This window comes from Pelodiscus sinensis, unplaced genomic scaffold (genome assembly GCF_049634645.1).
Source record: "Pelodiscus sinensis isolate JC-2024 unplaced genomic scaffold, ASM4963464v1 ctg65, whole genome shotgun sequence".
Lineage (NCBI taxonomy): Eukaryota > Metazoa > Chordata > Testudines > Trionychidae > Pelodiscus > Pelodiscus sinensis.
The window spans coordinates 628,174-653,781 of record NW_027465825.1 but is presented as its reverse complement, the minus strand read 5'-3'; the positions used below and the strand labels follow the sequence as shown (position 1 = coordinate 653,781).

The 25,608-nt window shown below is 49.3% G+C and overlaps 1 protein-coding gene across 4 annotated transcripts in view; it reads right to left on the bottom strand.

The window, feature by feature from the left end:
- The window catches only part of PIF1 (PIF1 5'-to-3' DNA helicase), a 69,949-nt gene that overhangs the window by 2,947 nt on the left and 41,394 nt on the right, over window positions 1–25,608 (bottom strand). For 3 of the 4 annotated variants that reach the window (XM_075914604.1, XM_075914605.1, XM_075914606.1), the window contains exon 10: window positions 12,644–12,789. In XM_075914604.1, the coding sequence (XP_075770719.1) occupies window positions 12,644–12,789 (146 nt within the window). Of the gene's footprint in view, window positions 1–11,726; window positions 12,008–12,643; window positions 12,790–25,608 lie in introns of those variants that run through there. The other variant, XM_075914607.1, reaches the window with a different exon arrangement.

Below are 25,608 nucleotides of genomic sequence, written 5' to 3'. Positions count from 1 at the left end.
TGCCATCTCACGCTGTTTTCGTTCATTAGCTGTGGGCGCAGCATGCCTCCCTCTCCATTCCTTTTCTACCGGCAATCCTCTAATGGACTCCATGTAGTGGGGAGGAAGGGAGAGTAGTGGAGCACCCACAATGGCACACAATATGAAGAACCATTGTTACTGCAGAACATGAGTAACTTCTTTAGAATGGTGTCCCTGTGGGTGCGCCACTCAATTGACTAGCTATCAGTACCCGCCGCTCAGGGTGGTGGGTCTTGGAGTCGAATGTGAGAAGCAGCAAGGATTGCATTGGGTAAAGTGGTGGTAGGTATGGGTCCCTGCTGCAGAACGTAGTGTTGTGTGAAAGTGTGGTGTAAAGACCACGTCACTGCTCTAAAGACAACTGGGGGGACTTTAAGTAGGAAAGCTGCGGATGCAGCCATTGCACGAGTGGAATGTGCTTTAATAGTCTGAGGTGGTTCCCGTCTCCAAAAATGTTATGAGGTGTATATGCAATTGGCTGTCCATTTGGAGATATGCTGCGTGGAGACAGCTGTTCCCCTGTGGGAGTCAGACAGAAATAAAGAGCCTGTATGATTTCCTGAGTTCCTTGGGTCTATCTATGTAGAATGCAAGGGCGCATCTACCATTAAGAGTATCGCTTCCCTCAGGGAGCTGTGGGATTTTGGAAAATAAGTGGGTAAGTAAATGGGCTCATTAATATGGAAGTCTGATATAACTTTAGGAAGGAACTTTGGGTGAGGTCTAAGTCCTTAGGAAAAAACAGTACATGGTGGATGAACCATTAGGGCTGCAATTTCACTTACCCTTTTGGCAGAGGTTATAGCTATTATGAAGGCCACTTTGATAGGTAAGTGTAGTGGAGAGGCTGTAGCTACTGGTTTGAAAGGTGCTCTTGTGAGTGTGCCGAGCACTAGGTTTAAAGTCTCAAGGTGGCACCTGCGGATATAGATGCGGGTGTGTCTTTTGCAAGCCCACTAAGAAGTGCTTTGTAATGGGATGTGCAAAGAGTGAGAGGCTGCCCACTGTCGCGTGGAAAACAGTGATGACAGACTGGTGGATGCGAATGGAGCTGATAGAGAAGATCCATCAGGTATTCGAGTACGGTAGGTACTGGAACAGTATTTGGTTGCAGCTGACATTGACTGCACCACTCTTGAAATAGTCTCCATTTGTTTTGGTAGGTATACTTTGTGGAGAAGGGGCAACTATTCAAGAGGATATGCTTCAAGAGAACAGATAAGTTCCTCATTTTGGAGCCATGAAGAAGCCACGCTGTGAGTTTGAGAACCCTCAGGTTGGGGTGGAGTGTTTTGCCTTGATATTGGGTCAGAAGGTAGGATGTAATGGGAAGGGGAATCAGGTGAGCAATTGCTAGATGACTCAGGTAGGGGAACCACGGTTGCCTTGGCCAGTATGGTGCTATTAGAATCACTGTGGCTTGGTCTGTACAAATCTTGTTGATCACCCTGGAGAGTAAGGGAGTTGGCAGAAATGCGTACACAAGGGGAGCACTACAGGATATGGTGTAAAGGAATCTCCCTTCGATCTCTTGCCTTGATCTGCTCGGGAGCAGAATCGGTGGCAACTGCGGTTGACTTAACATTGCAAATAAGTCTACTACTGGGAACCCTCATTGTTGGAAGATTGGGAAAAAGACACTGAGGCTGAATTCCCACTCATGTTATTCCAAGAAGTGCCTGCTCAGTTTGTCTGCAGTGGTGTTCTGTCAGCCCAGCATGTACATTGCTGTTGGAGTTGCATCATTCTTCAGGTACCAGAACCTGATTACCAGTTCCAAAACTTGATTACCTCTACACATGGGCTACGTCTACACTGGTGCGTTTTCATGCAAAAACTCTTCCAGAAGAGAGCATCTACACTGGCATGTGCTTTTGTGCAAGAGCATCCATGCCAGTGTAGACGCTCTCTTGCGCAAGAAAGCTCTGATGGCCATTTTAACCATAGGGCTTTCTTGCGCAAGAAATTCATGTTGCCTGTCTACACTGGCCTGTTGCGCAAGAACAGTTGCGCAAAAGGGCTTATTCCTGAGTGGGTGCATCAGAGTTCTGGCACAAGAAGCTCTGATTTCATACATTAGAACGTCAGTTTACGTGCACAAGAACACGCGGCCATTGTGGACAGGCAGCAAGTTTTTGCGCAAGAGCGGCCGCTTTTACGCAAGATCACGCCAGTGTAGACACAGCCGCAGAGTGTGATCAGGCACCCCCTGTCTGTTGATGTTGTCTGCGAGGACACATATACTTCTGCCTTGGATGAGGGGAAGGAAGCGTGCACGTGTGCTGTGAATAGCTCTGAATTCCAGAATGCTGATGTGAAATTGTATCTCAGATCGTGACCATCTGTCCTGGACTGTCTGCATGTTTCAGTGTGCACCCCAACCTAGAAGTGATGCATTGGTTGTAACCACCACTGATGGATCTGGGAAATGAAAGGGTACGCTTGTGAGGGAGTTGTTTGGGGTAGTCCACCATTGGAGAGAATGGAGAATTAGTGGTGCAAGTGAGAGACATCTTGAAAGACTGTTGGGAATGTAAACGGATGCAAGCCATGTCTGTAGGCAGTGCATGTGTAACCTCCATGAGGGCTTCTATGAACTCTAGGGTCTGTGTAGGTAGAACAATTGATTTTTGTTCGTTGAAGATACGACTCAGATGCGCGAACGTTTGTCTGCTTATTGATATCTTATGGAGTGTATCCATAGCAGATGACCCTTTTATTAGGCAGTTGTCTAGGTAAGGAAAATCATAATTCCTTGTTGGTGCAGGTTTGCCACTATGACAGTGAGTGTCTTCAAGAACACCCTCGGTGCTGATGAGAGGCTGGAAAGCAAGTCGCGGTACTGATAGTTGTCTGAGCCAACCATAAAGCAAAGGAATCGTCTGTGCATGGGGTGTATAGTGATATGAAAATAGGCATCATGCAGGTCGAGGGCTGCAAACCCATTCCCTTTTTCTAACACTGGGATTTTGGATGCTAGAGTCACCATTTTGAATTATTGTTTCTGAAGATATTGATTCAATCTGCAAAGAACTAGAATAGGCCTCCAACCACCCATCTTCTTTGCTGAGAGAAAATAGTGGGGATAGAAGCCCCTGCCAGTGAACTCTTCAGGCACTGTCTCTACTGCTCCGATATTGAGAAGTCGATGGACCTCTTCTTTCAGTAAATTTACATGAGAGGGGCCCCTAAAGAGGGACAGGGAGGACGGGGAAGTGGGGGGCAGTGATGTGAATGGAATGGTGTAGCTAGAGGTTACAAATCTCCAAGACTCAATGATCCAATGTAATAGCAGCCCAGGGATGGTGAAACGGCCTCAGCCAATGGTGGAAGGTTGGGGTGGAATATTCGGGGTGTCTCAGCAAGAGGAGATCCTGCAAGCCCTCAACCAGGAAGTCAAAACTGTTGTTTGATTGATTGCTGGTTTGAATTATGATTATTCTCAGGACACCTCCTCTGAGGCCATTGTCTTGGTCTGGATTGGTCAGAGACTCGCTGCTGGTATCTTGGGTATGAAATATTGCCATGTCTTTGGTATGATACATACCATTTACAGCAGTATGGTGGAGCGTATATATCCAGGTGGTTCTCGAGTCTTTACTCTAGTGCAGAATCTCATCTGTCTTTCCGGATAATAATTTTTGCTTATCAAAAGGAAGGCTTTCCACTTTTGTTTGCAGCTCATGGGGGACTGCAGTTGACTGTAGCCACAAAGCCCTCCTCATAATTATAATAATATAATATAATAACTACAGATGTAGCCGTGGCACAAGCTGCCGCATCACCGACATCAAGGGCTATTTGGAGAGAGGTTCTTGCTCATGCATATCCCTCCCACACGATAGATTTTAATATTGGCCTCTTTGACTCTGGTAGGTGTTCAATAAGGGCCATGAAATTGGAGTAGCTGTCAAAGTTGTGGTTGGACAGTAAGGCTGTGTAATTAGCTATGCGGAGAAGCAGAGTTGATGAGGAGTAAATCTTATGCCCAAAGAGGTCCATGCATTTTGCTCTCCTTATCCACAGTTATATTTTTGTATTTCAGAAGTCTGGATCTCTGTTGAGCGGCAGTCACCACTAAAGATTTGGGTTGTGGGTGGTAAAATAAAAAGTCAGCACCCTTGGGGGGGCAAAGTGTTTTTTATCCGCCTGTTTGTTAGTTGGAGGCATGGATGCTGGTGTCTGCTAGATCTCATTGGCAGCCTCCCTAATGGTCTCATCAATTGGAATCAAAATTTTTGCATGTGGAGAGGGCTGGAGGTTTTTGAGGAAGTGATGTTTCTCTTGTACCTCAGGTAGTTGTAAGTCTTGTCTAGCAGCCACTCTTTTAGAGAGATCCTGAAACTGCTTCAGGTCAACTGGTGGTGATAGATCGCCCGGGATAACTGCTTCATCTGGGGATGAGGAAGAATGGTCAGTCGGCAAAATGTCTGGCTGTTGTTCCTTTGTTTCAGATATTTGGCCCTCCTCGGGTTTGGATTGGTCAGCCATTGGATGCAAGGGGGAGGGTGAATCTGCAACCTCCTGCCTGTATAGCAGTGTGGAAGAGGTTGTGTATCTACGTGCAGATGAATGTCTGAGGCAGCAAGGTGGGTAGCATGCTGGTTGTTTGTGATGGGGATGTGTTGGGGGTTAGGAGCAGGATAGTCATAGTCAGGGCTCGACAAACTATGTAATCTACTCGCCCGTGACGAGTAGATTACAACCGGGAAGAGCCGGGTTCGGGCGATCTGTGCATGCGCAGATTGCCGGACAGCACAGCTTGTGAGCAGGGCTCACCACGACTCGGCGAGCCCTGGTCATAGTGATATGCATGACTGCATTTTTGGTATTCCAATCTGTTAGGAGAGCTAACACAGTTGGTGCCAGAGCTGACACTGTGTGCCTGTGCCTAGTTGTTGAAGTTAGTTCTGAGTCTTTTGCTGGTGCCATCGGTACCACTCCGCGCGGTGCCCTAGTTGGCTGTGCTGTGGTTTGCAGTGCTACTGGTTGCTGGTGCTGAGCATCGAGACGGTGCAGCTGTTGCCAGCACCAATGACAGTTTAGGCTCTGAGGCCATCTTAAGCATGGTTTCGTGGTGCTGGATGTTCCTGGCTTACCTCCAACTCTTATTCTCTTTGTTGAGGCTGGTGGAAGGGAGTGAGCAGATGAAGCTCTCATGTGCGGAAGCTGAGCTAGGAGAATCATAGAATCATAGAATAATAGGACTGGAAGGGACCTCAAGAGGTCATCGAGTCCAGCCCCCCGCCCTCAAGGCAGGACCAAGCTCCACCTACACCATCCCTGACAGATGTCTATCTAACCTGTTCTTAAATATCTCCAGAGAGGGAGATTCCACCACCTCCCTTGGCAATTTATTCCAATATTTGACCACCCTGACAGTTAGGAATTTTTTCCTAATGTCCAATCTAAACCTCCCCTGCTGCACTTTAAGCCCATTACTCCTTGTCCTGTCCTCAGAAACCAAGAGGAACAAATTTTCTCCTTCCTCCTTGTGACACCCTTTTAGATATTTGAAAACCGCTATCATGTCCCCCCTTAATCTTCTTTTTTCCAAACTAAACAAGCCCAGTTCATGAAGCCTGGCTTCATAGGTCATGTTCTCTAAACCTTTAATCATTCTTGTCGCTCTTCTCTGTACCCTTTCCAATTTCTCCACATCTTTCTTGAAATGTGGCGCCCAGAACTGGACACAGTACTCCAGCTGAGGCCTAACTAGTGCAGAGTAGAGCGGCAGAATGACTTCACGAGTTTTGCTTACAACACACCTGTTGATACAACCTAGAATCATATTTGCTTTTTTGGCAACAGCATCACACTGTTGACTCATATTCAACTTGTGGTCCACTATGACCCCTAGATCCCTTTCCGCCATGCTCCTTCCTAGACAGTCGCTTCCCATCTTGTATGTATGGAACTGATTGTTCCTTCCTAAGTGGAGCACTTTGCATTTCTCTTTATTAAACCTCATCCTGTTTACCTCTGACCATTTCTCTAACTTGCTAAGGTCATTTTGAATTATGTCCCTATCCTCCAAAGAAGTCGCAACCCCACCCAGTTTGGTATAATCCGCAAACTTAATAAGCGTACTCTCTATCCCAATATCTACATCATTGATGAAGATATTGAACAGTACGGGTCCCAAAACAGACCCTTGAGGAACTCCACTTGTTATCCCTTTCCAGCAGGATTTAGAACCGTTAACAACAACTCTCTGACTACGGTTATCCAGCCAATTATGCACCCACCTTATTGTGGCCCTATCTAAGTTATATTTGCCTAGTTTATCAATAAGAATATCATGCGAGACCGTATCAAATGCCTTACTAAAGTCTAGGTATATGACATCCACCGCTTCTCCCTTATCCACAAGGCTCGTTATCTTATCAAAGAAGAAGCTCTCCGCTTTTCAGCCCTTAGTGAATGAGATGTTGGATCTGAGAGCTGCAGGGCTTTGTCAAACAGAAACATTTGCAGCCTAATTTCTCTGTCTCGGAGTGCCCTTACCATCAATTTTGCACAATAGGCACATTTTGAGAGGCATTTTATGCAGTCTGAGTGGCTGTCGAATGCCAGCATGGGCTCACAGCACATCGCACTTTTTAAAACTGGGGGAGCCCAGCACGATGAGGGCATCGTCGTGGTAAACCTCCGCAGCCTTCCCTCTTTTTTTTTAAATAATAAAAAAATCTGTTATTCAAGTATTAACCACTATCTCTACAACTATAATTATTAAAACTGACTAAACTAAATTAAAACTGAACAGCAAGATTTCTTTTCTCTGACTAGAGTCGAGAGGAGACAGGATTTGCTTTGTCCGCGACCAAGGGTGGCGAAGATGGAACTGGTGGGAACCGGACCACACACGTGATCAAAAGGGCGCAAATGGTGCTGGGTGCACGCTGTACATGCGCGGTCCGGCTGATCACTGCTCATGAAAACTCCAATCTGCGGCACCGGGACAACCCAACACCAACTGTGGAGCATCCACAAGGACACCCCTCAAAGAAGAAATATGTTCTGAAGACTGTTCATGTGGACTAGTCTGGTCGATTCTAGGAGAATGTGGAGGTGAAGAGGTTCTCAGCACTGGTAAAGACGGTGCACGTGGCTGCGGCATTAGGTGCTGGATGTCAGCTGTTTTATGAGAAACCTTCTTTGGCTTCAGTTCCAGAGCATGCTTAGGTTCCAATTGGCAGGAACCAAGATGTTGGTTCAGTGTCGAGGTGTCCATCAGCACCGGTGATGGTGGTACGTCTGAGTTCATCGGTGCCTACTGTGTGGTGGTACTGGTCAGTGCAGAGGCACTAGACTTCCTTTTTGGCTCTGACTCTACTCTCTTTGTAGGCACCGTTTTGTGCTAATGTACAATGCTAGAAATAGACAGCACCAGCAAACAGGCGCATGGGATGTGGATAGTAAAAACCATGCTGGAGAGGCACAGGACATGTGGGAAACCCTTGAGCGTGACGACTTAGCCCTCTTGCAAGGAGTTAATGACTGTGCGGGTTCAGTAAACAGACTCCAGTGGTTGCAGGGATTTCTCCCATAGGAGGTTCTTCAGTCTCATTTCCTGGTCTTTTCTGGCTCTTGCCGTCATGTTCTGGCCTTGTGGGTACTTCTGGCCACGTGGTCTTTGCCAAAACACTTTATGTATGAAATGTGCCCATCGGATGCGGGCATCGAGTCTCTGCACAAATCACATTTCTTAAAACCAGGGGAGCCTGTCATTTTGAAGAGAAGAACTTGTAAGGTTGAAAAGCTTGTAGAAAAAACAGAAGGAAAAAAAAGGGGGGGGGGGAAAGCATTTGTTGCTGTTTTTTTAAACAGACAAGAACTACAGAATACCAACTATAAGCTGACAAACTATTAATGAATTATAAACTAACTACACGATTTTTATGTTTCCAGTCAGAAAGGAGTGCACTTCTGCAACTCCGTCTTCTGCCAAGGACGGTAGAAAAGGAAGTGAGGGGGACTTGCGCTGCATGCACAACTAACAGACAAAAACAGTGCGAGACAGTGACTGCACATGCGCAATGCAGAAAGGCACTGCTAGGCAAAAATCTCAGTTCGCTGGAGCGAGGAAGCACTGATACATGAGTGAAGCACCATAGGGACACCACTTGAAGGAGAACTTGCTTGTCAATAATATCATGGTGAAATGTATGCAATAATATTGTATGTGAAGTTATGAATCATCCTTGTACAATGTTAACACGTTCAAAACCAGACAACAGCACCTAGTCAAAAAGTGTTAAACACGTTTGACATTCTATACCTTGAAGGACCACTTCCCACATTCCTAATTGTAGGTAACTGTGATATTAATATAAAATCTGCTATGCAAAGTATTGGGGAGAGATTATGCTCTGCTGAAACCTAATCCTCCATCTACATGTGTGTATCATTAGCAGGGCTCAACAAATAATACAATCTCCTCGTCCGTGGCGAGTAGACTGTAACCTGGAAGAGCTGGGTTCGGGCGATCTGCGCATTTGCAGATCGCCAGACAGCACGGCAGGCGAGTGGGACTTGCCATGGTTCGGCGAGCCCTGATCATTAGTGTATATGAAATGAGATTGTGTTGTATGGGTGTCATTAAAACATGCTGTAAATTGGGGAATCGGTCAAATGTTGATGCCTGTAGTAGTTTGTGCCAGCAGGAGGCCACACTGACGCACTTCGAGCCACCAGAGTTTGGGGCCTCAGGCCAAATATCAGTTCTAGAGACCTTGCCCTTGTGCAGGTCAGGGCAGCAAACAAACAGTCAAGCAGTCCCTGATAACACAGGCCGCAGTCTAGAGATCATGCCCCCATTTGGGGTGGGGCAGTAAATAAACAGTTTCAAATAAGTCAGTAGGCAGTTTATACACCCGAGCTCTGGGTCAGGGAGGGGCAACAAATGAACTGGTAAACAGTAGTCTGGTAGGCTGCACAGCTGTTTATGAGCCTGGGCCTGCACTCAAGGGGCAACCAACAGTTAAACAAGTAAATAGTCCACAAGATTTAAAGGTGCAGGCCTATGTGCAGGCTGAGCCAGGGATTGGTCTCCTTGCTTTCGGAGAGCTGACAAGTACAGGGGTACTGCCCCACAGGGGGAACCTGCCACCCAAGGGAAGAGGTAGCAGGGGGAACGCAGGCCCACCTGCTCCACTGCGTCCCAGCCCAGGGCCCTAAGCAGTGGCAGCGCCACAGCCACTGGGTCAGTGGGGCTCCAAGCCGTAATGTGCCGTTCAGGTTGGTGGGTCAGCGGGGTCTGAGCTGCAGTGCGCTGCCCAGCCAACCTCTATTTGTTCAGCCTCCCCGGGGTCGGCTGTCCTTGGGCCACTTCCATGTTCCCCTGGGGGCCTACCTGGCTCAGCTGCTGCTCCTCAGTGTTGGCTGGGGACGGAGATGCTAGCAGCATGTCCATAGGCTTGGGGTCCTACGCAGGTAAAGGTCTTGGTGGTCCAGACCACTTGGCTGAGCCTCGCAAGAGTCCTGGGGGTCCAAGTAAATCTTTGGGCCCAGGCAGCGGCTTCCACAGCTTTGTCCAGTTATCCGGATACACAAGCAGCTGTGGCGGTCTAGGCCAGTGCTCAAGGCCCGGCAGTGACCCGGGCAGCACAACCCAATCCTCCCTCTGAGGGAAGTGTGGCAGGGCCTTCTTCCACTGGGGCTGGGAAAGAGCCTCTGCTCAGCTCGGTAGCCAAGCCCTAACTTAGTTTGGAGCACCTCTTCTTATACCCCCCAGCCCAGACTTCCTGTTTCCTGGGGGCGGGGCTGAGTAGTTCTGGTACCACCCACCAAGGAGTTTTTGTGGGAGTTTCCTCCTCTGAGTCAGCGGGAGGCCATGCTGACTCACTACAATGCCCCAGAGACTTCAAGGAGAGTAACCTAACCAAAAGCCCAGGTGGGATATCAAATGACCATCAGCAGCCATTGCCTAGCAAGGGAGCTACAGTTCAGTAACTCACCTGCATGAGGTCACAGAAGGGGAATTGCTCAGCCTTGCCTGGGAACTCCAGACATACTTGGACGTGTATTACACAAGCACATGGACTAAGAAGTATAGAACCAAACACAGCAGGCCCATGTTTCACCTTTCTCCTGCCCCCACCTATGTGGCAAGCAAGAAGGACAGTGAGAAGACAACTGAAGATTCTAATTGATGAGGAAGCCTCAGGTTTATGGGACAAAACTGAATATTAAAGACTGTGGTATCCAGTGGGATGAGAAAAGCTGCTTGATCTGGATATTGTCTGGTTTAATACAGCTGAAAGTCTAAACTACATGCTTACATTTTATTTTCCTTTGGTAGCTGACTTTTTGCCTACTGCTTCTATTCACTGAAAATCTATCTTTTGTAGTTAATACATTTGTTTAACTTTGCCAGTGAGTTTGCCTGAATAGTCTGGTAATTGCTCAGCTATTGATATCTGGTGCATATCCACCTTCCATTGGCAAAGTGGTGAATCAATAAGTTTGCACTGCTCATCCTGAGCAGTGCAAGATGGTATGTTTCTAAGGTACAAAGCTAGGAGCTAGAGGGGAATTGGTTGGTGCCTTTGTGTGAGTCATGAGTGGCTCTGGGAGCATGCATGCACGCACTCTAGTTGGATGTGAGTACAATTGCATGTGGAGCTCAAGTGATAACACAAGGAGGGGCTTGCTGTTAGTCAGCAGCAAGTCATTGTGAGTCAGTCCAGACTGCAAAGTTAGGGGCCAAATGGTCCCAGAGTCCCAGGCTGCACCCTATCACAAAGTCTATCCTAAATAAAGGAAAATTAGGTGTCTTACCTGGAACTGGAGATTCTTTTATATGTATGGTCCTATCTGTATTCCATTAAGGGTTTTATGAATGTGCGTGTAGCAAGTGCTTTTGAAAGTAGTGCAATTTGGTGGTTTGTGCATACTCCCTGCATTGCCTCGTGGCAGGCTGCTGGTGTCTCCCAGGTCCTTCTCCACTGCAGACCTATTGGATCTGCGGCAGAGGGGAAGGAGAGTGGGCAGTGTAGTACAGGCAGAGATTCTTTGAGATGTATGGTCTCTAATTACAAATAAGTAACTTTGTTTTCTTCTTTAAGAGTACATCTATACAGCAGTGTTATTTTGGAATGACTGACGTTATTCTGAAATAACTGCTTACAGTGTAGATGCAGACTATGTTATTTTGACAATATCAAAATAATGTTGAGCTGGAGGACTTCTTACTCTGACTCCTATGCCCCTCATGTTACGAGGAGTAAGGGAAGTCAGAGGAAGAGGACTTCCTGCTGTGTAGCTAGAGCTGAAATAAGCAATTTTGACTTAAGCTACGCAATTGGCGTATTTCAGCTTTAGCCCTGCGGCGTAGACATGCCCTAAGTGATGGCCCCTACTGTATTCCATCAAGGGTGATTAATAATCAGTACATATGTAAAAGAAGGGTGCAAGGAGGGTCTTTAAAAAGGAACAATTTAAACTAGAAAATGTAAAAACAAAAAATAGCTTTTTCGCAATTGTTTTGCAAAGTGCATCACAAGGACAAGGGGATAGGAGACGCTCCAACTCTGACCATGAAGCAGTGAGAAAGAACTAGAGATGCTGGTGGCCAACCACACCCTTTAATTGCTGCATGGCAATGCAGTTCCATACGCTGATCACCAAACTGTATTACTTTCAAAAACTCCAGCTTTGGGCACATGAGCATAATCCACAGTGGAAAACAGAACAGACTGTCACAAAGAAGAATATGTGTTTACTTCAGTTAACATACAAGTAGTCAACAGGGTCCTCAAGACAACAGGGGGAAGACACAACAGGAAACAGAACAATTTGGATTTTATCTTCTTCATCACTGGACTCCATGTTTCTTCCTATTGCTTGAATAAAGTGTATTTTGAAGAATAACCCTCAGAAAAATCCACATCAGAGGTTCACTGAACTTTTAATGAAAGCAGCAGAAAACTCCCAAGGTAACGCTTTCACCTAAGATAGCAAAGACACCAGCATCTTTGTGCCTCTGTGAGAGACAATGACCAAGGAAAGGTTAATTACCATCTTGCTGAAAAACTGAGAAAGGCCATCTTAAACAGAGCCTTAAACTAAAGTTTGCTAGATAGAAATTTTAGACTTTTAGAGCACGTTTTTACTTTTGTTTTTACCTATTTCTAACTCTCTCATATTTGAAGTCACTTCATCTTCTTTAGATAATTAGCTTATTTTATTTTTAGCCTAAACCAATCCAGTGCTCAGTTTTAAACTGAACCATTTAGTAACTGTTAAACGTTGACTGTGCTGTACCCAAATACATGCCAACAGAGTTAAAAAGAAAGGTGGTTTCACTCCAAGACACCAGGTAATGTATTCAGGCCTGTTCGCTGCTGCTCCAGAACTCTAAATGGTAGTACCCCTTGAGCCAATATACCTTAACTGAGGCAAAGGAAGGAAAATGAGGCAGTTTTCCTTCCTCCATATCACCAGCAATGCAAGCATCCTTAGGCAACCCTGCCCCCAAAATCTCTACTTCCTCCAACCTATATAGCTGTCATCATGGGGCTACCCTCTCCTGCTACTGCCATTGGCACAGGCACCTAAGGTCACGCAGGTAAAGGGAAATACTTTTTGTGGCAGTCAGTCTCTCTAGAAAAGCACTAACCTGGCTCTTGTGGATGGATATGGCCCATGCCAATTTTAGAGGCAACTGTTGACGACTCAGATAAATTCCAGCAGGACCTTTGAAGACCCATCGCTCCAGCCTGATGATCTCTGCGACCCCACAAAGAAATCTCACACGGGGTAGTCCTGAGACACAGAGGAGACTAGGTCAGAACAAGGAATGTCCCTCTGACACCAGAAGTCCCTGGAAGCAGCTGCCAAAGTTTGCCCTTTTCTCTTTCCTATCCCTTCCCAACTCTTCTATGGGCTTTTGGGCATTTTTAAAAATAAATACAGGCAGTCCCCGGGTTACGTACAAGATAGGGACTGTAGGTTTGTTCTTAAGTTGAATCTGTATGTAAGTCGGAACTGGTACATATCGTAGGGGAAACTCTAGCCAACCATTTCTCCAGAGCTCAGTTTTATTCTCCCACACCTCACTTCCCTCAGTCCTTTATTCTCAAGCTGAGATGTCTGCTGAGAAAAGCCGCTCCGCGTCTCCCTGGTCTGCTGGGGGGGGGGGGGGGAGGGGGGCGGGGCGCTAGCTTCGCGTTTTCTTGGTCTGCTGGGGGGAAGCAGCTAGTGCGGGGTTGCCTCACCCCGTTTGTAAGTAGGGATCCGATGTAAGTCGGATCCATGTAACCCGGGGACTGCCTGTAAATAAAAAACAGTTCTGCTGCTCCTCTAATACAGTATTCTAGCTCGAGTAAAATGACCCTGTAAAGCAGTGGTGGGCAACTTGCGGCTCAGACAGGGACGCCATTTAGAGGGGGGTATAGTCCCCATGAATTTTGTACTGGGGTCTACTCACTCTAGCCCCAGATAGAGCTTTTAACTGCAACAGAGCCAGAGCTTGATCAGTGACAAATTCAGAGGCTAAGAGCAGCATACCTTTTGCTGCAGGGGGTTTGTTTATAAATAGAGGCAGGATGATTAAGATAACAAAAGGCTTTTCATTAATATGAACTAAAGATCATTAGATGATCTTGAAAACATTGGCACTCGGGTTAAAAGACAGGAAATAAAGGGAGGGCTAACAGGGTTGTTTTGTTTTTTGTTTTGCCAGAGTGTAGAGGCAGTGTTTAAGGGGGCTGGATACACTTACTATTCTGTACACTTCTTTAAACTAAAACCGAAAGCACCTAATTTTTAAAAAGGCACATAAAAAAATTAGCTCGCAGAGTAAAAAGAGGATGCAGGCAGAAGCAGAGGAAGGCTATCCAGATTATTGCATCCATCATAGCATATATGCTACGTGTATGTGTGCATTCGGAGCTCCTATGTGCATATGGGTATGTGTACACTTCAGCGTTTTTCCAGAAAAACGTTTTTTTTTCCCAGAAAAACTAGACTAGCATCCACAGTGCTATTGTGTTCTTTTGACAGAGGAAGAAGCCTTTTTCTGAAAAAGCTCTTTTGGAAAAAGGCGTGTGTGGATGCAGAAGAGGGATTTCTTTTGAAAGAAGAGGCCTCCGGGAAATAACACAGGTGCCCTGGTGGCAACTTCGTCTATACTAATCACAACTTAAATGCGAGATCGTGTCCAATGTGGGTGCTATCTTTTGAAAAAGCACATTGCTTTTTTTCTTGTGCTTTGGTGGGTGGACGCTCTTTCAAAATAAGCTTTTCCAGAAGATCTCTTCTGGAAAAGCTTCTTCTGAAATAAACTTGCAGTCTAGACATAGCCTGTGTGCATCCGGAGCTCCCGAAGCAGAAGGAAACGTGAATCCCATAGTTGGAACACTCCTTCCAGATGTCATGGTATCCCCTTGCACTGGCAATACTTCTCTGGGGGAGGGAACTTGAGTTATTAGGAAGAGACAGGTGTTAAAGGGGAGATTAAGAGAGAGGGGTTCTGGAAGGCAAATTTAGGCTGCTAGGTAAGAAATTTAAGTCCTGGAGCCCCCATGGTAGCATTCGCTGAAACACTTCCAGTTCCACCCACAGGGTCAGGTACACAGGCAGACTTGCTAGATTTTGTGTGTTGATAGGATAACAGCGTAGGAAAGAAGGGTTTAGATTTACCAGGTACTGGAGAAACCTCTTGAGGTCCCTTCCAGTTCTACTATTCTATGATTCTAAGTGAAGTGTTAAAATATAATTAGAAAGGCAATAAAATAAATAAATAAATATTAAAGGATTCAGTGGATATAATGTACTTAATATTTCCAGAAAGCCTGACACCGGGTACCAAAAAATACCTAACAAAATATTGGTACTCATCAGGAAAGGGGTAGGTAAGAAAATAAATATATTGCCTTTATAAATCCAGGTGTCAGAGTGGGGGTGTCACTGGTCCCTGCACCTCCATCCGCAGTCAGATGTGACTCTCAACCAGCAATTAGAACAGAAGGTTTACTTGTTGACAGGGAAACCACATAGCACAGACTTGTTACAGGAATCAGGAGCTGTCATAGAATCATAGAATAATAGGACTGGAAGGGACCTCAAGAGGTCATCGAGTCCAGCCCCCCGCCCTCAAGGCAGGACCAAGCTCCGTCTACACCATCCCTGACAGATGTCTATCTAACCTGTTCTTAAATATCTCCAGAGAGGGAGATTCCACCACCTCCCTTGGCAATTTATTCCAATATTTGACCACCCTGACAGTTAGGAATTTTTTCCTAATGTCCAATCTAAACCTCCCCTGCTGCACTTTAAGCCCATTACTCCTTGTCCTGACCTCAGAAACCAAGAGGAACTGGACACAGTACTCCAGCTGAGGCCTAACTAGTGCAGAGTAGAGCGGCAGAATGACTTCATGAGTTTTGCTTACAACACACCTGTTGATACAACCTAGAATCATATTTGCTTTTTTTGCAACAGCATCACACTGTTGACTCATATTCAACTTGTGGTCCACTATGACCCCTAGATCCCTTTCCGCCATGCTCCTTCCTAGACAGTCGCTTCCCATTCTCTATGTGTGAAACTGATTGTTCCTTCCTAAGTGGAGCACTTTGCATTTCTCTTTATTAAACCTCATCCTGTTTACCTCTGACCATTTCTCTAACTTGCTAAGGTCATTTTGAATTATGTCCCTATCCTCCAAAGAAGTTGCAACCCCACCCAGTTTGGTATCATCCGCAAACTTAATAAGCGTACTCTCTATCCCAATATCTACATCATTGATGAAGATATTGAACAGTACGGGTCCCAAAACAGACCCTTGAGGAACTCCACTTGTTATCCCTTTCCAGCAGGATTTAGAACAGTTAATAACAACTCTCTGACTATGGTTATCCAGCCAATTATGCACCCACCTTATCGTGGCCCTATCTAAGTTATATTTACCTAGTTTATCAATAAGAATATCATGCGAGACCGTATCAAATGCCTTACTAAAGTCTAGGTATATGACATCCACCGCTTCTCCCTTATCCATAAGGCTCGTTATCCTATCAAAGAAAGCTATCAGTTTAGTTTGGCATGACTTGTTCTTCACAAACCCATGCTGGCTATTCCCTATCACTTTATTACCTTCCAAGTGTTTGCATACGATTTCCTTAATTACCTGCTCCATTATCTTCCCTGGGACAGACGTTAAACTGACCGGTCTGTAGTTTCCTGGGTTGTTCTTATTCCCCTTTTTATAGATGGGCACAATATTTGCCCTTTTCCAGTCTTCTGGAGGGTTAGCCAGCAGCCTGGGAACTGAGGGGTTAACCTTAAGTCAGGTAGATTCAGCCAATAGGAATGTAGGTAGGAATTTCAAACTGGGAGAAAGGAATTTTTTATTTTTCCCTCCTTTGTCCTGGGCAGTTTCTCTCCAGCTACTGAGGGAGTCAGACAGAACGTCTCCCTCCAAGAACAGACTCTTCATTCTTCTGTAAGTAGGGTAAAGTTTAGATAAATCCGTTAGGTTTTATTGTTTTATGGCTTGGGAAATGGGATCTGATGTCTGTATATTAAAAACACTTTTTGCTCTCTTTTGTACCTGAGTTCCTGGCCCATGGTGGGTTTCTCCTCCATGAGTATATTACTTTGTCACTTTTCCATCTAGTCATTATGCTTGCAACAGGAATATTGTACTGATAATAAAAGTTCTTTATCTTTTCTTTACCTGGCATTGGTTAATTTGTGTGTCCTGATTTGTACTTTAGGGGTGAGGTTTCCCAAGTGATCTCTCCCCTGATTTTCTTATCAGGACTTGGGTAGTGGCAGTGGAGTTTTTATCCCCAAAATCTAGGTTAAGATTTTGGGCGGAAGTTTTTACCAAAGCCTGGAAAGAAGGTTTTGGGGTACTTTTGCAGGCCCCCACTTCTGTATTTATCATGCCAGAGTGGGGAAGGAGCCTTGACAGGAGCATTCAGTGCAATCCATCTTGGGGATAAAGAGGCCCAGTGCCAGGGCTCTGGGCCCTTGAAAGCGAGATTCCCTCCTCCCTAAGCCAGCAGAAAACTAAACTCTCACACCCAGCAACTGGTCTCAGCCCTCTAGGCAGCCCACCTACTCCTTTCTTCTGCTTCCCAGGTCCAAGGTGTTATCTGCTGTTACCTGGTCCTCAGGACGTCTGGGTATGTCTACACTACAAAGTTAATTCGAACTAACAGACGTTAGTTCCAATTAACTTTGATAGGCGCTACACATACAAACCGCTAGTTCGAACTTAATTCGAACTACCGGAGCGCTTAATTCGAACTAGGTAAATCTCATTCTACAAGGACTAACGCCTAGTTCGAATTAAGGGCTGTGTAGCCACTTAATTCGAACTAGTGGGAGGCTAGCCCTCCCCAGCTTGCCCTGGTGGCCACTCTGGGCACCACCAGGGAAACTCTTCTGCCCCCCTCCCAGCACCGGAGCCCTTAAAGGGACACGGTCTGGCTACGGTGCCCGTGCCAGGTGCAAGCCTGCCAGCACCCAGCCAGCAGACCCTGCACCTGGCACATCATGAGCCAGCCACCCGCTGCCACCCAGCCCACCACCTCTTCCCGGGACCAGGCTGGCATCTCCCAGGAGCCTGCCTGGGGCCACAAGAGGCGGGCGCCCGCATGGTCTAGTGCGGACATCATGGACCTCATCCACGACGTTCGCACTAGGCACAGGAAAGTGGCCATCTAGGGCAGGATAGCTGCCAGCCTGGCCACCCAGGAGCAGGTTTGCATGAAAATCAGGGTGGTCCAGTGAGACCCCCGACCCTGAGCTTAGAACATACGAATGGCCGTACTGGGTCAGACTAAAGGTCCATCTAGCTCAGTAGCCTGTCTGCCAACAGCGGCCAACCCTAGGTACCCTGGAGGAGATGGACCTAAGACAATGACCAAGCCATTTGTCTCGTGCCATCCATCTCCAGCCGTCGACAAACAGAGGCCAGGGACACCATTTCTACCCCCTAGCTAATACCACTCCATGGATCCAACCTCCATGAATTTATCTAACTTCTCTTTAAACTCTGTTCTAGTTCTAGCCTTCACAGCCTCCTGCAGCAAGGAGTTCCACAGGCTGACTATTTGCTTTGCGAAGAAGAACTTTCTTTTATTAGTTTGAAGCCTGCTACCCATTCATTTAATTTGGTGTCCTCTAGTCCTTCTATTATGGGAACTAATGAAGAACTTTTCTTTATGCACCCTCTCCACACCACTCATGCTTTTAGAGACCTCTATCATATCCCCCCTCAGTATCCTCTTTTCTAAGTTGAAAAGTCCCAGTCTCTTTAGCCTCTCTTCATATGGGACCTGTTCCAAACCCCTGATCATGTTAGTTGCCCTTTTCAGAACCCTTTCCAAGGCCAAAATATCTTTTCTGGGGTGAGGAGATCACATCTGTACACAGTACTGAAGATATGGGGATTGATACTTCCCTTCCTCCTGGCTTCTCCCTTCCAGCTCCCTCCTCCCAGGTTTTCCCCTCCCCTCTCCCACCCTCTCTCTTCCCCCTCCCACCTCCTTTTCCCAGTCTCCCCCAGTTTTGTTCAATAAAGTTTCTATTTTTGAACACACATGTCCTTTATTTTGTACATCAGGAAGGGGGGCTAGGGAGGGGTAAGTGGAAGGAGGTGAGGGAGGAATGGGGTACGAGCCCCCGATGGAGAGAACTGGGGTGGCTCTGCGGGCTCCCTGGGGTGGAAGCTCTCCTGCAGCCCCCCGATTGACCCCTCCCCCCCAGATGGCAGCCTGCGGCAAGTGCAGCTGGGCTGATGGCAGAGTGCTGTGATGTGCCGAGTGTGGGCATTCAGGTCACTCCAAACCAGGACTGCTTTGCTGTCCCTCATTGAGTTAGACAAGCGAGCGGGGAACCCCTGAGAAAAGAACGGTTACTTACCTGTAACTGTTGTTCTTCGAGATGTGTTGTTCATGTCCATTCCAAGTTGGTGTGCGCGCCGCGTGCAAACACGTCTTCCGGAGCATTTTCCCTAGCGGTACCCGTAGCGCCGGCGGGGCGCTCCCTGGAGTGGCGTCGCCATGGCGGGGCATAAGTACCCCTGCCGGCACTGCCCCACCTCAGATCCTTCTTGCTGGATATTCTGACGAAGGGGAGGTAGAGTGGGAGTCGAATAGACATGAGCAACACATCTCGAAGAACAACATTTACAGGTAAGTAACAGTTCTTTTCTTCTTCGAGTGGTTGCTCATGTCCATTCGAAGTAGGTGACTACTAAGCTAACCCCAAGGAGGAGGGGTCGGAACAGTCATAGCACCGCAGTCATAAAGGAAAGTGAACAATAACAGATTTATTTGAACAAATAAACAGTGACAAGTCACCAACCAGAACAAGATAACCAGATCTATATATTTACAAATTTACACCACAGATTCAAGGACTGCAGAGCCCACCCTTGCATCCTCCCTGGCCTGTTGAGGTAGCGCTTAATGTGTTGTAAATGTGTGGAGGGAAGACCAGGTGGCTGCCCTGCAAATTTCTGTGATCGGTACTTGGGCACCAAAGGCTACCGAGGACGCCTGCGCCCTGGTAGAATGTGCCTTCACCCTGGGTGGGGTTTACCAGCCAGTTGATAACACTCTGCTATACATTGCACCACCCATCTTGATAACCTTTGTGTAGAAATAGGTGAAACTTTTCCCTTTCCCCCAAATGTAAAAAACAACTGTTGGGATTTACGGAAGGGCTTGGTTCGGTCGATATAAAAGGCTAGCGCTCGCTTGGCATCCAGGGAGTATAGAACACACTCCTTAGGGGGATGCATGAGGTTTAGGGAAGAACACCGGGAAATAAATCTCCTGAGATAGGTGGTTTTCCCTTTTCACCTTCGAGAGGAAGGTTGGATGAGACCATAGCCTCACGTTATCATGTGAAAAAACAAGGTAGGGCGGCTCTATAGTCAGCGCCCTTAACTCTGATACCCTTCTAGCAGACGTAATGGCTACTATGAAAGCAACCTTCAATGAAAGGTGCTTCAGTGAGCAGGTAGCCAAAGGCTCGAAAGGAGGGGACATAAGCCTGTGAAGAACCAGGTTGAGGTTCCATTCCGCGTATGGAACCTTCACCGAGGGGTACAGTTTCTCCAAACCAGTAAGAAACCTTTTAACCACCTGGTTAGAAAAAAGAGAGGCTCCTGCCGTACCGACATGGAAGGCGGAGAGAGATGCCACATGGACTTTAATAGAAGAAAAGGACAGGCCAGAAGAACGGAGTTGAAAGAGATAGTCGAGAATAGCTGGAACAGGGGCCGAGGACGGTTGTACTCCTCTCCGGGACGCCCAAGACGAGAAGCGCCGCCACTTGGCTGCGTACGACCGTCTGGTAGAGGGCTTCCTGCTGCTAAGGAGCACTATCTGTACCTGTCGGGGACATTCCTTTTCTGGTTGGTTCAACCACGGATAAACCAGGCCGTCAGGTGAAGAGACCTGAGATCCGGGTGAACCATTATCCCTCCGTCCCAAGGTTGGGTTAGCAGGTCCTGAACTGGAGGGAGTGCTATGGGGTCTTGGGTCAGCATGTCCACCAGGATGGGGAACCAGAACTGTCTAGGCCACCTGGGGGCTATGAGGATGATCGAGGACCTGAAAGTTCTCGCTCTGGTCAATACCCTGGAAATTAGTGGGAATGAGGGAAAAGCATAAAGGACGCCCTTTGGCCACGTGGTCGTTAGAGCGTCTCCCTTGGAAAATTTCCCCAGCCCCAGCAGGGAACAGTAGTTCCTGCATTTCGTATTGCGTGCCGAGGCAAACAGGTCTAGGTGGGGATAGCCCCACCTGTGGAAAACTTGGCTGAGGACAGAGTCCTTGAGCGACCACTTGTGGGCTCCAAAGGATCTGCTCAGTGTGTCTGCAAGTAGGTTCTTGCACCCGGGGAGGTACTCCGCCTGAGGCGTGATGTCGTGTGTGACACAGATGCCATAGAAGCAGGGCCTCTTGCATAGGGATGGCGAACGTGCCCCACCCTGCTTGTTGAGGTAGAAAACCGCTACAGTGTTGTCCATATGTACCAGGATGGAGCGGTGGGAGAGCCTCGGCAGGAATGCTTCGCAGGCCCTCCTCACTGCCCGCAGTTCCCGGACGTTGATGTGCAGGGACCGTTCGGAAGGGGACCAGAGGCCCTGAGTTCTGTGGCACCCGAGGTGTGCACCCCATCCTAGGTTGGACGCATCGGTGACCAGAGTCAGCGAGGGGGGAGGGGCGTTGAAGGGAACCCCACTGCGCACCACGGATTCCTGGGTCCACCAGAGTAGGGAGTCCAGAATGTCCGGGGGCACTGATACTATGGAGTCCCATAGACCCTTGGACTGGCAGAAGGCCTTCGCCAACCATGCCTGCAAAGGTCTCATCCTGGCGTGTCGCACAGTGTAAGTGCAAGCCGCCATATGGCCCAGGAGCCTGGAGCAGACTCGAGGAGTCGTGATGGGGGACCGGATTAGTTCAGAGATCAGCTCCACTATGGAGAGGAACCTGCTGTGGGGCAGAAACGCTCTTGCCACCTTCGCATTGAGGAGGGCTCCCACAAATTCTATGCTTCAGGGATGACTTCTCAACATTTATCAATAGCCCTAACCTTAAGAAGAGAGCTCTTACGAGTGATACGTGAGCTTCTACCTGCTCGTACGAGCGACCTCGGATTAACCAATCGTCGAGATGAGCGGTACACGTGTACCGCTCGATTGCGCAGAAAGGCGGCAACCACAGCCATACATTTTGTGAATACCCTTGGTGCAGTACATAACCCAAAGGGGAGTACCGTAAACTGAAAATGGTAACGGCCCACCATAAACTGGAGGAACCTCCTGTGACCGGGCCTGATAGCCACATGGAAATAGGCGTCCTTTAGATCGACAGTCGTGTACCAGTCGCAGCACTGGGATGACCGAGGCTAAAGTCACCGTTCTGAACTTGTGTTTTACCACAGCCTTGTTTAAGAACCGAAGGTCCAGGATAGGACGGACCCCCCCACTTTTGGTTTTGGGACAACAAAATAACGGGAGTAAAACCCCTTGCCCTGCAGATGCGGGGGAACCCTTTCTATTGCTCCCTTTTCGAAGAGCGCCCCCACTTCCTGAAACAGGATGAGTTCGTGAGGGGTGTCCCTTATTAGGGACAGGGTAGGGGGTTTTGAAGGCGGTGGGCCCAGGAACGGGATAGAATAGCCCAAATGTACAATGTTCAGGACCCAGGCATCTGATGTTATTCGGGCCCATGCCTGGGCAAAACGGGAAAGCCGGGCCCCGAACGGGGGACCAGGATGGCAGACTGGTACAGGACTCTCTAGTGCCATATCAAAATTGAGGCTTGCCCTGATTGGAAGGGCCGTGGGGCCCTGCCCACTAGGGATCTGACCTGGGACAACGACGTCGACCCCTACGCCCTTGAGGGTGCGCGGCTGCCCAGGAACCTCCACCGGAGGCCCAGAAGCGGCGCCTCCAGAAATCCCTACGGGGAAGCTGGGGCTGCGCTCTACCCTGTTGCCTAAACGGCAGTTGTCACCGCTGCGTGGCTGGCGTATGTATGCCTAAGGACTTCAGAGTTGACCTAGTGTCCTTTAGGGTATGGAGTCTGGAATCTGTGTGCTCCGAGAACAAGGCCTTCCCTTCAAAGGGCAAGTCCTGGATGGTATGCTGGACGTCCGCGGGGATCCCCGAGACGTGGAGCCACGCTCCACGGCGCATAACGACACCCGTTGCCATGGTGCGGGCTGCTGAGTCCACGGTGTCCAAAGCCGCTTGGAGGGCAGTTCGTGTGATGACTTTACCCTTGGAAGCCATAGCTGCAAACTCCTGGCGGTCCTCCATCAGGAGTCGGTCTTTAAATTTTTCGACCGCCTGCCAGGTGTTGAAAGCGTACCTGCTCGGCATCGCCTGTTGGTTAGCGATACGGAGATGCAGAGCACCCGTAGCGTACACCTTGCGGCCCAACAAGTCCAGCTTCTTAGGTTCCCTTGCCTTCGGTGAAGGCCCGGACTGGGGAAGCCTTTTCTTTTGGGCCGCGGCTTGCATGACCAATGATCCCAGGATGGGTTGGGAGTAAAGAAAGTCGTGACCCGACTGCGGGACGAAATAACGCCTTTCCACCCCTTTTTGAGTAGGAGTCAAAGTTGCTGGCATTTGCCACAGGGCATTAGTAATTTTTGAAACCGTTTTGTTGAGCGGTAGAGTGAACCGTGCAGGGGTGTCCTCAGTGAGGGGTGTCCTCAGTGAGGATGTCTACCATCGGGTCGGTATCCTCGATTATGGGCTCAACCAGAACAGCCAGGTTGGAAGCCATGCGCCTCAGGAGGTCCTGGTGTGCTCTGGTATCCATTGATGGCAGCCCGGGTGCTGGGTCTGCCAGTGCTTCATCGGGGGAGGACGATGACGACTCCTGGACCAACAGGGGGGCCGTCGCGGCCAGTTGCGGGGCCGGTTGGGTGGCCTGAGCTTCCGGAGGGGCTGTTTCCGGTACCGGTGGTTGCGGTGCCACAGGGTCTTGTTGCGGCACTCGAAGGGGGGAGGGGGGGCGCCCTAGACAGGGATGCCGAGGGACAGGAAGGGTGCCCTGAGGCCTCTGACCCCATAGACTGTGGTGGTTGTCCCTGCCACTGATGATAGGCCCAGGCAGTCCAAAAAGGCCACTGCAGATGAGGGGGCCACATCTGCTGGTTTTGGTCCCTTTTGTGCCTGGATCTGGATCTGTGCGTGGAAGACGCTCCCGACGACCCTGATTGCACCGACACCGCGTCCGAGTCCAAAGAGTAAGGATTCCGGCCAAGGGGGAGCCGATGAGGAGTGTAGCGCAAACTTAGCCATCGACTCCAGTTTGCCCGCAAGCGCACGGCATGGACGTGTCGTCTGCGGTGCCGGGGGACCCAGATCCGGTGCGGCGAACTCCGATGGCACAGACAACTGTGGCACCAGGGTGCCCAGGCCCGGTGCCGGCTGCCCCGTCAGAAGCTGCGGTACCGGGGTACCCAAGGCCGGAGCCGTTTGCGGCGTTATTTGCGGCACCGAGGTGCTCAGGCTCGGTACCATGTGCCCTATTTGCGGCACCGAGGTGCTCAGGCTCGGTGCCGTGTGCGCCATTTGTGGCACCGGGGTGCCTAGACCCGGTGCCGGCTGCGTCGCCAGCAACTGTGGCACCAAGGTGCTCAGGCTCAGTACCGGTTGCGATGCCTGGAGTAGTGGAGCCGGGGTGCCCAAGTCTGGTACTGGGAGTGCCGTGTACAGCTGCGGAGCCGGGGTGCCCAGGCCCGGTGCCGTTTGCGCCACCTGAAGCTGCGGCACCGGGGTGCCCAGGCCCGGTGCCGGTTGCGTGGCCAGCAGGTATGGCACCGAGGTGCTCAGGCTCGATGCCGACTGAGTCGTGTCCGACTGGAGTGGTACTGGGGTGCCCAGGCCCAGTACCGGGGTAGGCCACTGGGTCGATGCTGGTGCCGATGACGGCATGGAGATGGACGTCGACTGGGAGGCCACATAGCCCTGGGAATATGGCACCGGTACGGCCAAGCAGGGCTCTGGCAACTTGGAAAGCAATGATGTGTCATGGCTCGAAGCTCCCTGGAAATGAAGACCCGGCGTTGTAAAGGGGGCCGTAGTAGTAGTGGGAGCCGACCGCACCGGGGTTGGTCCCGACGCATACGCCACTGTAGCATGCCGAGTTTGGTCATGCAAGGGCGACGGCGGTGCCCTGCGGGCTTGCACCATGGGTGACCTCGACCCGTCCGAGTCAACTGACGACGGTGGGGAGGTCGTAAGGCTGATTAGGTCCTGTGCCGCTTCAAAGGTGTCCGACGTAGACGGGCGATGAGAGGGCAGGCGGCCAGGGCTTGCTAGACCCCCTCGGTGCCGACGGTGCACCGGGGGGGAGACGCGTACCGGTGACCTGCTGGTGCGGTGTCCAGCAGACGTCGGCTTCTTGGACGGGGACCTGCCCCGGGACTTCTTCACCTTCTTAGATGGTGGAGAGTGAGACCGGTGCCGGGATCTTGACGCCGACGTCCGGGGCTGGTGTACGGCCTCGTGCGTGGAGGCCGGTGTGCTGTGCACCGCAGGCTGGTCCGGCGGTGCCGGTTGAAGCGCCGTCTCCATGAGGAGAAGCTTCAAGCGGGAAACTCTGTCTTTTCTCGTACGAGGCTTGAAAGACTTGCAGATTTTGCAGGCAATTGCCAAATGAGCCTCACCCAGACACTTAAGGCAGCTGTCGTGTGGGTCGCCCCTGGGCATAAACTTCCCGCAGTCAGCGCACGTTTTAAAGCCTTGCAGCCCTGGCATTCCTTACCCCCAAGGGGGGGGAAGGAACAAAAAACAAAAAACCTAACTAACTACACAACTATTTACAAAGTGAGAAACGGGAACCATTAACCTATCTAAGCCTAACAGCTATAGAGAGAGAGACACACTCCAACGACCGACACGGCGGTAAGAAGGAACTGAGGTGGGGCAGCGCCGGCAGGGGTACTTATGCTCTGCCATGGTGGCGCCACTCCAGGGGGGGCCCCGCCGGCGCTACGGGTACCGCTAGGGAAAACGCTCCGGAAGACGTGGTGCACGCGGCGCGCACACCTACTTCGAATGGACATGAGCAAGCACTCGAAGAAGAACTG